The sequence below is a fragment of the Myotis davidii genome, unplaced genomic scaffold (assembly GCF_000327345.1).
Source record: "Myotis davidii unplaced genomic scaffold, ASM32734v1 scaffold339, whole genome shotgun sequence".
Classification (NCBI taxonomy): domain Eukaryota; kingdom Metazoa; phylum Chordata; class Mammalia; order Chiroptera; family Vespertilionidae; genus Myotis; species Myotis davidii.
Window position 1 is genome coordinate 749,861 of NW_006290778.1, and position 15,539 is coordinate 765,399.

The following is a 15,539-nucleotide window of genomic DNA, read 5'->3' on the forward strand; positions in this document are numbered from 1 at the left end:
CAGGCACCATGATATAGCAAAATCGCGAATCTTCAATGCATATATAAAGAAATATACGGTAACCCGAATTTACCACACTCGCAAAATCGCACACAGCCAACCATACACCTAGTATGGTATCGCGATTCGCGATTTTGCGCTATCATACTGGGTGTATGATCGGCTGTGTGCGATTTTGCGAGTGTGGTAAAATCGCATAACAGCAAAATCGCATAACAGCCGAGCGTACACCCAGCAGCGCTGCTGATGCCTGAACGGTATGTGGAATGAAGTGGGTGGGCATCGGGAGGCCACTATGGCATGGGGCAAGCACTATGGGCAGTCTATCTGAAGTGTACCTGGCGTATAAGACGTCCCCCCACTTGGAGGCATATTTGTCAGGGCCAAAAAATCGTCTTATACGCCGGCAAATACGGTAATTTATTTCCCACCAAAAACTTGAGGTTCGGTGCTATAGTTAATCCTCATTTTATAGATAAGGGAACAGAAGCATCAAGAGATAAAGCAACTTTGTGATAAAGATCACAAGCTAGTTGCTCTGGCTTCAGGACCCACATTCATCTTCACGTTGTTTCCAGCATGGCAGGTACTGTTGTTCAGCTGGTACAGTTCACTTGCATTATAGCATCACACCCACCCATTCCCCAGGTACGTGCATTTCAACAAGCTCTTCAGAGCATCAGGTTTAACAATAACCGGTACAGCATAAAAACACTAAGTTTGGAGACAAAAGACACGAAACTATGTCAAGGCTTTAACATCCCAACCAGCCGAGTCAGAAAATTTAAAAGCTATTATATTCCTCTTTGTTACATGGAGAGATTAGATTAGATAGTTTCTAAGAGACTTTCTAGATCTATAACGGTTTACTCGTGAATAACAAGAGGTGTGAACATTAAATGTGGTATTAGCAGAGTTAGACACAGAAACCTGAAAGTCCTACTTACCCTGTTTACTGTGGATGCAAGAGCCTGCAGAACGGCCACTTTATCCCTAAGAATGAGAACCACAAGTTAACCCTCACCAGGGTTTTCACACAGAAAGAACAAGTGATTCTCCTCTCAGAATGAGCTGGTCAATAGCCAAGTTCAGGTCTCACTAAAGCCAGTTCTTACATCTCAAGATCACTAGAGTAACAAGAGAAAGCTGTCTAGTTCTTTTGCCTAAAGGTGGTTAGTACTATGCTTTGCCTACCTTCTGTACCTAGCTACCCTAAAACCATCACCCAGGGCTAGGGACTTCCACCCTCATCTCATAAAACTGTATCTAACCTGATCTCTCTCCTCCCCTCCGATGCATATTCACCGTAGCTTTCTGGACTGCTCTTGCCTTCATTATCCAAATTGGTAGCTCTTAAATCAGCTATATATGAGAATAAATCACATGCTGTACTCGAAACCTACTGAGTCAGAACCTCCAAGTTCCATGGAAAACTGACATGCATTACGACTGAATTCCCAGGTGGTTCGGACACACCCTTCTAATTTAGAATGAATGTCTCACATTTATGTAATTTCAGCAAAAGACAAAGATATTCTTTCACCTTTGAGCATCCCCTAACAAAATTTGCACATTTCAGTCTTAGATCAGTCTTCATAACATACTAAATAAATAACATACTTCATGACATTCAGACTACTCACTAGTTATCTCTCTCTTTTTAAAATGTTTTTATTGATTTCAGAGGAGAGGGAGATAGAAACATCAACAATGAGAGAGAATCATTGATTGGCTGCATCCTGCACGCCACCTTCCTGCTTTATTTTCTTCTAAACTTCCAAGTTTTTCCTCCCTCAACTGTTCTCTTCCCAAGAATGCTCTCCATTGCTGTCACTGAATCCTTACTTACCAACGTTTTGCTCATAATAAGCACTCAACCCCTTGATGAAGAAGCACTGACTAAACACTCACCAAGTTTTTCTTTTTGGAATGACCACTTCTTCAATGCCTTAATATGAAAAATAAAACAAAGTGAATCAATTTCCCCATACTAGTACTATGAAGATGTACAAAGTGTTAATATACAAATGGAATAATTTCAATATATTTCTATATACCTGTTACATCAGTTCCCTCAACCTTTGGGAGGGCTGCACTTCCAGAATAAAACCTGCAAAAAAATAAATGCCCTCAAGTTAATAATCATTAATGGAATTCCCACCTCATCTCCACCTATGTGCACTTTGCACGCAAACTTTCCAATTTTCATGGATCAAAGTGAGATAATTCATGCCAATGTACAGAGAAGACATGGCCTCAACACCACATTCAAAACCATTACAAAACAGATATAAGATATGGGCACAATATGGTCACAATTTTTTAGATGAGGTAATCACATTAAATAAAGTCAGGGGAAAAAGGAAAATTTTAATAGCACTTGAACAATTGAACCGCTGATTTGAAATATAAGGGACTTTCAACTTTGGAAATCCAAAGCACTAAAGTTCAGAGGGACAAGATAATGAGCTAATTTTATATGGACAATGTCCTAATAATAATTAAAGTCTATCCACCTAAAGCAATTATGAAGTTATTTTCTTAATTTCAATCCACTTCAATCAGGAAAGTACCAAATCAAATATGTATGTCCTAATTTAAACTTGGAACTTTTTTAAAAGTCAAAATGTAGAATCATTGACCCATGACAGGGCTTTAAAATTTTATCACACTAAAAAGGTCAATATACCACCCAGGTAATGTGCATTGTTTATCTTGTACACTGCCTTCCTAAATGGCATTGGTACCAATCAGAAAATTGTCAAGATGTGGTTGGAAAATTACTTCCTCCACTGGCATCTGGTCTCAGACATCTTTTTTTCTTTCGGTTGTTAATCCTCACCAGAGGATTGCTTTCCTGTTTCCAAAGAGAAAGGTCTGTGAAAGAGACACAACCTGCATGTGGTTGTGCATGGAATTGCTAGGGGTAGAAATAGAATATTAGAAATTAACTGTAACTGTAAGAAATATTAACCATGCTCTGTTAACCGTGATTGTTCTTTTCTGATTAGAGAAAGCACACTCTTATCTTGCTGAGAGTCCCACGCCCCGAGACATGGGAACGCAGTCCCTGCTCCTGCCTATCTTTATGGAAAGATTTACAACCTTATGGCACACAGTCCCGGAGGCACCTGCTCTCAGTGACTCCCCACAGCCGGATGACTTGTAACCTGTAATTATTACCCCATGCCCACTTTCTCAGACCTGTAATTCCTACTTCCCCATGTAATCCTGTCCTACCCACATAAGCAGTTAACGTATGGAGGGGTGCAGAATAGATTTTTGTGGATGACCTGCTGCTCTCCCATACTGCTGGCATTACTGGAATAAACGCTCATATGATTTAACCCTGTCCCTGCTTCATTGGCTCAAGTGGTGACAGGCAGCCCGCTCCCCTTGGTTGTCCCGTTACAGAACCTGCAACCCAGGTACGAGCCCTTGACCCTAACCCAGCGGTTCTCAACCTGTGGGTCGCGACCCCTTTGGGGGTCGAATGACCCTTTCACAGGGGTCGCCTAAGACCATCGGAAAACACATATATAATTACATACTGTTCTTGTGATTAATTACTATGCTTTAATTACGTTCAATTTGTAACAATGAAATTGGGGGTCACCACAACATGAGGAACTGTATTAAAGGATCGCGGCATTAGGAAGGTTGAGAACCACTGCCCTAATCAAATCCGAGACCCTTCTGTGCGTGGGCCGAGGCATCTTTTTAAAACAATACTATTTTTGTTAAAGATCAACTCTTCTTTGCCAAAACCGGTTTGGCTCAGTGGATAGAGCGTGGGCTTGCGGACTGAAAGGTCCCAGGTTCGATTCCGGTTAAGGGCATGTACCTGGGTTGCGGGCACATCTCCAGTGGGATATGTGCAGGAGGCAGCTGATCGATGTTTCTCTCTCATCGATGTTTCTAACTCTCTCTCTCCCTTCCTCTCTGTAAAAAATCAATAAAATATATTAAAAAAAATCAACTCTTCAAGTCATGCTTTTTTTTTTCTCTTTGACATTAGGACACACGGTGCACTGTAGTCTTTGACAAGGTGAACATTCTGAGATGTCCTAAAGTACAGCAGGCTGGAGAGTGAGAGAAACACAAAAGGTAGAGCTCAAAAACTACCTTCAATTTGGAAACATCTTAAAGCGTTCTCCCTGTTCCTACTGGTTGCGTGAAAAGGAGACCAAATCATTATTTTTTAAAAAATTTGGGATGGGACTGCTAACAGCCATACTAACTAGAATGTTGGCTCCACAACAGAAGGATTCTAGTCTGGTCTCCAGTTGTAACTCCTGGGTGGGCCAGCCAACCCGTAAGTATCTTCCTAATGAACGCGTTGTGATCTTTTCGCCAAAGCACGTGGCTACGAGAGGGCGCACGCGCATTCCACTGCGTCGGGCCTCGTTACACAGCTCCGGGGGGGAGTGGGGGGAAGAGGACACACAGGATTAGGCTGACACCTGGATCTTCCCCGTGAGTGCCTCAAGCCTCTCTTACCTGCAACTAGGGGCCGGTTCACATGCACCTGTCCACCGAGCCGTCAGCGGCAGGCAAAACCTGCAGCGGACCCTCAGCCAGCGAGCCGAGGCCGCCGCCGCCATCTTCGCTTTCTTCGCATTGCATGTCGGGAAAGCAGGCGTTCCACCTTCTGGATCTCCGAGGGAGGGGAAGGTGGACCAGAATAGCCGGGCTATTGGCTGAGACGAAAGCAATCGTAAAATAGGGTACAGCTCTTGGTTTGAAACGCTTCGTTACGAAAGTTAAGTGCTCAATACGCCTCAATTGCATCTAAGAGATTTTTCTAAAGCGATCATTTTAATTGTCTATATATTCGATTGTTTTCAAACTAAGAGGTCTAGTGAGAGTCATGAAAGTACCTTCCCTCCCCCCCCACGCCCAGAGCGGAAATGGTCTCGTCCAGGTACATCTCATCCCAGTGAGCATTTCTCGCGCGCAAGCGCAGTTTAAATCACATGGCGGCAGCGGGTTCGTAGCTGTGTTGGGATTTACTGGGGGTGATTTGAATTTCTCTCTGGGTGTCAGAACTGGAAACTCACTTGGAGGATGTTGGGCTCAAAGAACATGCCCTGGCGGCGGCTGCAGGGCATTTCCTTCGGGATGTATTCGGCCGAAGAGCTCAAGTAAGTAGTTGGTGGGAAGCGTGCGGAGTTTGCCTCTTGAAGTTGGCGCCTTTATAAACTACTATTCCCGAAATGTCTTGCGTCCAGTTTATCTCCTGAGCCCTGGGTTGTCGGGCGCGCGGCCTGCCGGGACCCGTAGTTCCGAGAACGTCCTGGGCTGGCGCGCACTGCTTAGAGTTGATGGGGCTGCGAATGCGTTTGCTCTGAGCCGCATGGTATCCCCACGGTGCAGCGTTACCCTCCGCCAGTCTTCTCGGTACTTAACCAGCGTTTGTGAAGTGACTGTAATGTCTCTGAAGCGGTTAGTTAAGCACATAATTAGTCTCTTGTCTATAAAATGATTAGTCTTCACGACTCAGTTCAGGTTCTGTTTCTGGGACAAGTATTCTTCCTTACTCGATCAGTTTATTAACCCACTAATATTTATTGATTTTCCAGTTTTTGCCAGGCCGAGTGCTAGACGTTAGTGACACATTGGTGAACAAGGCTTCTATGCGAATGTTTCAGGCCCCTTAGATGATTCGTCTTTTCCTTAAATCTGGTGTTCCTCGAGGTTCTGTTCTTGCTCTACTGCCTTTCTTCTCCTAAATGCCATCACTTTGGTTCACTCCAAGAGGGTACCTAGTTTAGTGCAAAATGATCATTTTGTGACTGGGAAATAATTCTAGACCTGTCTTTTCTTGGCATCTAATTTATTTATTGGGCCATTTTTGTGTGTCACCTACATAACTATTTGTTCTACACCCTCCTTTCATTGCTACTACTACTACTACTTTAGGTCACACCCTCAATCTCTTGTTTGAAATGTCTTTTCTTTTTTACCTTACACCTGTCCAGTTCATCCTTCACATTGCTGTCAGTTATTCTTTCAAAGTGTAAATATGATGATGCTACTTCAAATGTGATTGAGGCAGGATTGGGAGAAGCTAGGAAAATACCTTGACAAGCAAAATAAGGGAAATTGAGCAAAATAATTAAACAAAGCCAGACAATTTGAGCAATTTACAGCTAGCTAAGGAATCACCAGGTTTTATCTTCCTTGACCGAGTATACTTAGGAGCAAATGGTTTGCATATTCCAGACCTTCCTGGGGCAGACCCACTAGATCTGGGCCCCTCTTCCATGATGTTTTTTAGAAATGAAACTATCAACAACAAAAAACCTAACCAGAAAATAACCCTGGCCCCTCTATAGCACATTCTGATGAATCAACATATTGAAGGACACACCTGGAAAGCTGTTGAATATTCTATTGAGACCCCTCCCCCCCACCTCCCCTAGGATTTCCACTGGCTAAAGAAAGATAAAAAGCCTCAAGACAGAGGGACCCAGCAGGCCCTCTGAGCACGCCTTTCTCCCTTAGGCTTGTATCTCTGCTCTCTCCTAAACTCTTTAGGGTCCCCAGAAAATTTGCAACCAGAGGAGCAGCAGGCAGCGGCTCGTCCCCAGGCTTCTCCCCTGAACCTGTCTCCAAGGCCCCCTTTTCCTCTGACTGTCCAGTGAGCTAACAGCAGCCCCACTCACTGATGTCACTGTGACTTTTACTTCTCCGTGAGTTTACACAGCCCATGTGGCCCACCTCTTTCCTAGAGTGTTTTTAAAAAGCCTACGCTCTCTCCTGTTGCTTCTCTCCTAAGCCCTTCCTTCTTTCACTGTCATAAATGTACTTTCAAAATCACTTGGACTTATCCCTGCACCAGTCAAGAACCCACACACTCCTGGCTGCCCCAGGCAGACCTTGGTCATGTCACATGATGACGTCACCCACAAAACCTCCCAGAGGCTGTGCGTTTCCCTCGGATTTGCAGAGGTTACTTTCTTAGCTTAGCCCACAAGTGTTGCCATGATCAGGTCAGTGCAGAGTTGCACATTCCAAAACCTGCCATCAGGTTTTGACATTTGCCCCTTTACCCAGACTTATTTTCTCTGTATGCAGTCCCCTCCTGTCTGTCTTCCCCCGCCCCCGAAGGCACCTGGACTGTATCTCTGCCACTCCTAAGGCTCAGCTCAACCCCATTTTCTAAGGTCTTTACTGGTTGTCTACCATGCACTGCGGTCACTTTTTGTGCTTTTTTATATTTCCGTCTCCCTCCACTAGCCTTGAGCTCCCTGTGTGTCTCATTCTTTTCTTTTCATCCTCAACTCTGGTTGAATAAACTGGTGAGTGTCACCTCTGGTAACATGGGGAACAGTTGCTAGCCCAGAAATTCCCATTATATCATCACCAGTCATAGATACAATTTCATCCAAAAGCAAAAGTGTTTAAGTTGCTTGAATTAATAATAACAGTAATTGCAGAGTTTTCAAACAGGAAACTGCATGAGCAAATCGATATCCATTATGAACATTGTAGACTTATGTGTGTCTGGAGTTGAGAAATTTCAATAACTGTGCTACCTTTTATTGTGCTGGTTTCTAATAGCTTCCCATCTCATTTGGAGTAAAAGCCAAGTCCTTAAAATGTCCTGGAAGGGCCATTCTGGGTCCTGAACTTGCCTCCATTCCAGCCATCCTGGCTTCCTTGCGGTTCCCATAGCACCATAGACACACATCCACCCCAGGACCTTGGCACTCCCTGCTTCTTCCTCCTATAAAGCCCTCTGCCCAGGTGACTGCATGACTTATTCCCTCATCTCCTTCAGGCCTTTGCTCAAGTTTAGTAAAGTGTGGGCTTCCCTGATTACTGGCTCACCCTGTCATCCCTGCCTTACTTTTATCCGCTTTCTGCCATTTAACAGACTGTATGCTTATTTATTTTGTTTTTTTGTCTGCCTATCTTTCTCCAATAGAATGTAAGGCCCCTGAGTACAGGGAATCTTGTCTGTTTTCCAGCAAAAGTGTGTCTGGGACTTAGTAAGCTCTCAATAGGTATTTGTCGAGTACATGCATGTGTCTATTCAGCACTTGGCACGTTCAGTTCTTACTGCCACCATTTGTGGTGTTGTCTCCAGTTACAGGAGAGGAAATTCAGGTTCAGAGAGCAAAGTGACTCTAGGAAGCAGCGAAGGTCATCCTCAAGCCCAAGTGTGTTTGTCTCAAGCTCTATTCTCTTCAGTGGAATCCTTGCTGGTTGCCCTCCTCTCCATCCCACTCTGCCATGGTTAGGTGGCTTTCTCCTTTGCCCCAGCAAGAGAGAGGAACTTTGTTCCAAGCCCTGTATTTTACACACGTTATCTTCTGATCATCGTAATGAAGCTGCCGCATTGATGAATTTTTAGGTGGGGAAAAAAAATCGCTAAGTGTTTTGTCCAAGGTTGTCTAGTTCAAGGTTGAAGTGGGCTCCAGGTCTGTGGTGAGAGACCACACACACAACACGAGTTAGATTAAATTTCTCTTGTAACTAGCTTATTTGCAGCAAAGTGATCATGCAGACAAGAGCCACACCAACAGGTCTCCGTGTGGCCTCCCTTGGCCCTCAGAGTGATACCAGTCATGCAAGCGAGAGTCTCCTGGGTCTGTTCTTAGTTCTTGACGCACCACCATCGTTTTATACTCAGCTCAAAAGTCACCATCGAGGCTTCATGAAAAGGAATGTTTATGTCAGTAAGGGGCCCTCTCCTCCCCATGGAGCCCCATTCTCCAGGCGATCAGAGAATAGGACTTCATTCTTCTGCCAGTTAGCGTAGGTCTGTGCTGGCCCCACCTGCCCACTCTTGTTCCATCACTGTAGGTTCTAGGCCAGGGGAGTGAAGTGGCATCTTACAGAACATCTTACAGGACCAAAACAGCTTCAAGGAATACTGTGATAAAAAGTAATTAACATGACAGTTGGGTAGCATATTTTTTCTCCCTCTTAAATTTGGAAAGATTTTTAAAAAATATATTTTTATTTATTTCAGAGAGGAAGGGAGAGGGAGAGAGAGATAGAAACATCAGTGATGAAAGAATCATTGAATGGCTGCCTCCTGCATGCCCCATGCTGGGGGATGGAGCCCACAATCTGGGCATGTGCCAATGGCTGGAATCGAACCTGGGAACCTTCAGGCCAACGCTCTATCCACTGAGCCATGCCGGCTGGGCTTGGGAAGGTTTTTAAGTGCTAAAACTTGGTGCTGGCTAAGACGCTACCGTTAGTCCACCTCTTCTGGAACGCAAGGTGCCGGATATATCAAGAGCTTCAAAATGGTTTGCACTCTTAGATTCATGGATCCATTCCACTGAGAGATTTTAATTTTTAGGAAATAGAAATTTGAATTATTCTATGTAAAAGTCTTTACATTGATAAGTATCATAAGCTTACTTATAATAGAGTTTCGTTAAATGAATTACATTAATTGCCATAGAATGAAAGATTTTGCAGCTCTTCATAATTATGTTTCCAAAGAATTTTTAGTGATGTAAAAACACTCAATGCTAAATGAAAATAGACACAACCAAGTGATCCCAGTTATCATCTTTAAAAAAATGTACCCAGAGAAAAAAAAGTATGTGAATGTCAGCGGTCGCCACCCTTTTGGACCTCACGGACCACCGATGGCCACCACTGCTCTAGGTTGTGAGATTTGGATGATTTCTTTGTCCATGACTTTATTTTCTAAAAAAAAAAAAAGTTAATGTAGTTTTGGTAAAAGTAGTTAGGCATCCTGTGGGAAACCCTTTTAAACCAAACATAACATACTGTGATGAAATCTTTAGTAAAGCAGGCTATTTCTGCAGATTTGTGTTTAATGTACCTCAGTTCACTATTTCTGCATACAGGGATTACTACGTGAGCTTTCGAATTAGTCTGGTCCATAGACTCCCTGTTCCCCATATCCCCTCACTTCTTCCCTTTCTTGCTGTGTCACTTGGGTTAAAACCTGACTGCTCAGAGCCTGCTTCCTCCTTAAAAACTGTGTATAGTGATGCCCATCTCTGAGGGTTAAAGTCAGTGCTGCCTGTAAAGCATTTGGCATGTAGTAGTTACTTAACTCTTTGAAACAGTATTCCAAGCATCTCACACTCAAAGGCTAACACTAGCCATATAAACGAGGCATGTGGCCCATGCGCCGTGAGTTTGACGTGCTTGGTGTACTCAGTGCAAGACTTGCACTAAGGCTGTTTTTCAGTGATTTTCCTGCTCTTACGCATTCAGCATATACTAGTATTTAACTAGTATTTATGGAGTAAGTATTGTGTGCGGTCTCCTTGCTAAGTGCTGTGCTGCAGTCGTGAGAGCAGCAGGCACAGATCCTGTCCTCCGGCTGCCAGCGTGTCTGAGGAAACACAGTTCTCACTTGACGGCAAAGAGGACACGTCCGAGAAGTCGAGTAACCTGTCTTCCCTTGGTCTTCTTTATCTCCTTAGGAAACTAAGTGTTAAATCCATTACAAACCCTCGGTACCTGGACAGTCTGGGGAACCCGTCGGTCAACGGCCTGTATGATCTAGCTCTGGGCCCTGCGGATTCCAAAGAGGTGTGCTCCACCTGCGTGCAGGACTTCAACAACTGCTCCGGCCACCTGGGCCACATCGAGCTCCCGCTCACCGTGTACAATCCTCTCCTCTTCGACGTACGTTCTGCCCAGGCCTCCCTGCATGTGTGGGTCTCAGGGCTGCTGGAGGGATTTGTGAGGCCACCCTTCTCCCCACGGGAGGGGTCTGAGGAGGTTCGCTCCGGACACTTTGAGCTAAAGTGCTCTTTACCGTGAAATATTAAACCTTGAGGAGCCAAGTCCGGGAATTCAGCTTGGCCTCTAGCCCTACCTAAGTGTACCTGTTTGATTCCAGTTTAGAAGAACCACAGCTTGGATCTGTTCACAGGACGGGAAGAGAGCATCCATCCATCCCCTGCACTTTTTTTTTTTAATATATATTTTTATTGATTTCAGAGAGGAAGGGAGAGGGAGAGAGAGATAGAAACTTCAATGATGAGAATCATTGATTGGCTGCCTCCTGCACACCCCACGCTGGGGATCAAGCTTGCAACCCGGGCATGTGCCCTTGACTGGAATCGAACCTGGGACTCTTCAGTCTGCAGGCTGACGCTCTATCCACTGAGCCAAACTGGCTAGGGCCATCCCCTGCACCATTTGTTTCAGCGGCTTGACACCCATTAGAAACCTAGGCAGAGCCACCCTGACATTTGGGGGTCCTTTGGGGTTCTTCAGGCCCTGAGCTCCTAGGTGACCTTGTAGTCTCTGCCTAGTGGCAGGAGGAGCAAAGCCCCAGAAGACCCGAGGGCGCTAAGAATGAAGCTCCTGTCTGGAGTCCTACTGGTGCGTTTCAGCGCTCCATATGGTTAACCTAGCTCCCAGGATTTGCTTTAAACTATACAGATGAGCGTACATGGACATGATTTTTGTCTGTTGATCGTATCAAGGAAAGAGAATTGTTTTAGTTAAATACCAAATATTTGACTAACTGTAGTATTCAGTACTTAGTTAAATAAAATAAAGGTAGTTCCCTACCTCAGACCCAAAATAAATTTCAAACTTTAATGGTTTAAAATGAAATCATATAGAAAATAGGAAGGAATGCTTAGTTCTTAAAGTCACAAAGGCCTTTATAGGTGTACAAGGGAAGTGGAATTCTTACGTGAATAAACGGACTCCATAAAAACAAAAAAGTGGAAGGACATTGAAAATCACCCTGAACTACTAATATCCTGCTGCTTTTTATTCCTTCCTTCAGAAACTCTACCTGCTGCTCAGAGGCTCCTGTCTGAACTGCCACATGCTGACTTGCCCGCGGGCTGTCATTCACCTCCTCATCTGCCAGCTGCGCGTTCTGGAGGTCGGAGCCCTTCAAGCCGTGTACGAGCTGGAGAGAATTCTCAACAGGGTAGGTGCCTGGCTCTCGTGGAAATCAGGCAAGCCACCAGTGGGAACAAGGCTGTTTGTTGTCCCTTCTTATATCTTGTGCCTGGATACCAATCACTAGGTGTGAAAACAGGAAGCCGTAGAGTAATTGGAGGAACGTTAATAAAAACAACATAGAAATACATTTACCCAGGAGCTTTTTTTTCTCCTGGACCCAGGATCCAATCACGGTTCATATATTGCTCTGAATGTTACATCTCTTTGGTCTCTTTTAATGCAGGCTGTTTTAATATAGAAATCTGTTTTTTATGATACTGACTTTTTTTTGAAGACATTAACACTTTGTAGGATTTCTCACATCCTGGATTTGTCTGATCATTAGATTCATGTTTTAGTAAGAATACCCCCTACACAGTACAGGACACTTTGTGTTGCATCATTTTAGAGGCACCTGCTGTCACGTTGTTCTATTGGTGATGCTTAGTTGGATTACATAGGTAAGATGGTGACCAGACCTTGTTTTCTTTGTGACTAATGGTTGCTTCAGATTTTCTGGTGCTATTATAAATACCTTGTTTAAAATTCATTTTCTGTTTGTGGATCAAAATCTTATTCATTGTTGTATATTGATTTTTGTATGAAACAGCCGGGCAAAAGCATCTCATCAGTTCTGATATTTTATCTGTACATTCTTTTCATCACCTGTGAATAGCAAAGCAATTTTATTTCTTACCGATCCTTACATGTCTTGTTCTTTTTCTTACCTTATTTTGGTGGCTAGGATCTACAGTATTGTGTTGAAGGGGTAGCATGCATCCTCGTCTTTTTTCTTCCCTCAAAGGAAAACCTTTCACCTTTCCTCTTCCCCGTCCCTTCAGACCTTAAGTGTGCAGAGCACACAGGCTTCTACACAGAGGTGTGGCCGGCGTAGGTTGTCAGGCCAACCAAGGTGATAAAAACATCAAGGGGAGGGCATCCCTGCATGTGAGTGCAGCCCAACCTGGAATGTCAGAGTTCAAATAGCATGAGGAGAGTGTTCATTTAGGGTAGAAGCTCAGCATGGGAGGTGGGCATCCAAACAGGTAAGAGGGCGCCCTGCGGGATGGTCACTGTGGTGTATGGGAGCCCAAAGAGCGTGAGGAGGGGGTTCATAGGAGAGTGGCCTGGAGTGGGATGGGAGCCCAAGTTGGGTGAGAGGGGGTCATGCATGGGAGTAGATGCGGCAGTGATGGGAGAGTGGTTACATACAGGGAGGTGGAGTGATCAAATTAAGTACATATACTAAGGATAATGACGGCCAGATTTCACACCACCAGAGGGGAAGTTACAAATATATGAATGAGAGAAGACCCAGAGTTAACCCTGTAGTGTTGGAATGGAATTAAAAGTATGAGTGTGAAGGGTGTGTGTGCATGTGCACATACATTCCCAGGTCTGTCCCTGAGAAGGTCTTGGAGTGCTGATAGCAGTGGATACACCTAGTGCCTTTGTCTTGGCTCCTAAATACCATTCTTCACTGAAAGGGCTTTTTGGATAAGTGGCTGATTCTGGGGCTGATGCAGAAAGTGCAAGATGAACCTGGAATATTATGTGCCAAGAGCAAGTCGGTCCTCAAAGAATGAAGGGGACACGTCAGAATCACACTGCCCAAATCTAGAACAGTTTTTGAGCATCAAAATAAATGATGATAGGAACTTTTATGTATAAAGTAAGAATCCATGAAATCCATGAGTTCATCCTGCTATAAATGAATGAATGAACTGAAAGTATAAGTAACAGGCTACTTATACAGTTTGAAAGTACTCCCCCCACACAAATAACCTTCATTAATTACAAGTGGGGGGAACGGTAACTTTACAGTGGAAAAGTCGGCCGTCACCTCCTTATGCAAGTGGTCAAAGCGAACATCACCCCGTGCAGCAAACTGGAATCATGCCCCACCTGATACTGAGATGTAGTGAGAAGAGCAGGGCAGCTGCTGCTTCTGAATCTTCCTGCCAGGGAGGCACAAGCTGAATCTGATCTCAAGGAGCCAGCAGACACCCAGGTCTCACTCCCCTTCAGTTCTTCACGGTGTTAATGTCTTTAAAGTTAGACTAGGTGCCTGAGCGAGACGCAGGAGACATGACAAGCAAATGCAACAGGTGACTCTGAACTGGCTGTTTTTGAATATTACTAGAGAATTGGCAAAACTTGAATGGTGTCTGAGGATTAGGTGGTAGTAATTTATTAATGTCCATTTACAGTTTTTTATTATTGTATTGTCATATTAGAGAGTGTCCTTGTTTGTAGAAAATGTTCACCCAAGAATGTGGGCAGCAGCTTACTCTCAAATGGTTCAAGGAAAAAGGTTGTTCTGTGTACTTGCAACTTGCCTGTGAGTGTGAGATTGTGTCAGTATAAAAACAAATGATATTAAAACAAACAAATGGGGAAACATTTCACCAGTAAGTATAATATTGGCTGAACTTTTATAGTGTTTGGTTTTTTTTATCAGATTAAAGAAACTTTTCTATTCCTATTTTGCTAAGATGGCTGAATGCTGAATTTTATCAAATACTTTTTCTGCACCTACTGAAAGTTTCAGATAATTTTTCTCAAGGTCACATGGTGAAATACTCAATTCTTTTTTCATATTAAACTAACCTTGGATTCCTGGGATTCCTTGTTCTTGATAATTTGCCTTTTTAATGCGTTGCTAGATTTGAATTCCTAATGTTTTGCTTAGGATTTTGCACCTGTGATCATGTCATTGCTTTGTAGCTTTCCTTTCTCAGGTTGTCCTTTTGAGTTTGGTTATATAGGTTATGTTGGCCTCATAAAATAAGGTAGGGAATTCTCTTTTCTCCCCTGAAAGAGTTCATGTGAGATTGGCGACACTGCACCAGCAGGGCACTGCCAGACGGTCTCTCTTCAGTGGGTGTTCTCACAGCTGGCTAAGTCTAGTCTTCTTTGGCTCTCCAAGTTCAAGAGCAAAAGGACTCGATTACACCAGGGGACATGGGAGCCACCCTGGCCCCGGAGCCCCACACCCCCAGTAGGAATCAGTATCTTTTGTGACAGTTCCGTGACTCTCACAGGCCCAGCTTCCAGAGACTCTCAAGGGCATTAGCACCAGGGAAGCTCAGAGCTGTGGTGTTTATAATTCATTCATAGTCTTCCCAGTTCAGATACAGTCTGAGCACTAGAGGTCATTTTTGCCATCAGCAATGCTACCTAATGACGCAATCGACATTTCCACTTTTATAAAGTTTCCAGGGAAAAGAATTAAAAAATTAACTCCATATCAAACTGGTTCAAAAGAGAGAGATTTTCTTAAATCTTTATTCAGAGTAGGTTATATTTTCTAGGAACTTGTCCATTTCATCTAAAGTTTTATTCATGATGCCTACCTTAAGAAAAATTTTTTGTAAGATATACCCACACAGATGCATTCATCATACATAAAATCCAACAAATAGTTAAAAGTAAGCGCCACCCATACGCTCACCTTCAACGTCAGGCTATTGTCCCTGTTCCCAGAAGCGCCCTCTCTCTCCCCTGTCCTGTGCGCTCATTTTTGACAGTTTGTCATTGTACTTAAAGAATTCTTTGTAGAAATAAGTTGAGGCCTCGGATGCCGTGCCTTCCTCCAGAGAAGCTTCTGCCACATGCTC

The 15,539-nt window shown here is 43.9% G+C and overlaps 2 protein-coding genes across 7 annotated transcripts in view; one reads left to right on the forward strand and one right to left on the reverse strand.

The window, feature by feature from the left end:
- Window positions 1–4,639, reverse strand: part of PTCD3 (pentatricopeptide repeat domain 3) — a 28,193-nt gene extending 23,554 nt beyond the window's left edge. For 2 of the 6 annotated variants that reach the window (XM_015564080.1, XM_015564084.1), the window contains exons 1-4: window positions 4,501–4,638; window positions 2,058–2,110; window positions 1,912–1,948; window positions 948–993 (exon numbers count right to left, since the gene is read on the reverse strand). In XM_015564080.1, coding sequence (XP_015419566.1) covers window positions 948–993; window positions 1,912–1,948; window positions 2,058–2,110; window positions 4,501–4,604 — 240 coding nt within the window. In that variant the 5' untranslated portion in view covers window positions 4,605–4,638. Of the gene's footprint in view, window positions 1–947; window positions 994–1,911; window positions 1,949–2,057; window positions 2,111–2,784; window positions 2,829–4,500 lie in introns of those variants that run through there. The other 4 variants (XM_015564083.1, XM_015564082.1, XM_006763987.2 and 1 more) reach the window with 3 other exon arrangements.
- A 324-nt stretch (window positions 4,640–4,963) lies between these two features.
- POLR1A (polymerase (RNA) I polypeptide A) overlaps window positions 4,964–15,539 on the forward strand; it is a 74,017-nt gene continuing 63,441 nt past the window's right edge. Inside the window, exons 1-3 of the mRNA XM_006764012.1 lie at window positions 4,964–5,144; window positions 10,431–10,635; window positions 11,756–11,905. Coding sequence (XP_006764075.1) covers window positions 5,068–5,144; window positions 10,431–10,635; window positions 11,756–11,905 — 432 coding nt within the window. The 5' untranslated portion in view covers window positions 4,964–5,067. The remainder of the gene's footprint in view (window positions 5,145–10,430; window positions 10,636–11,755; window positions 11,906–15,539) is intronic.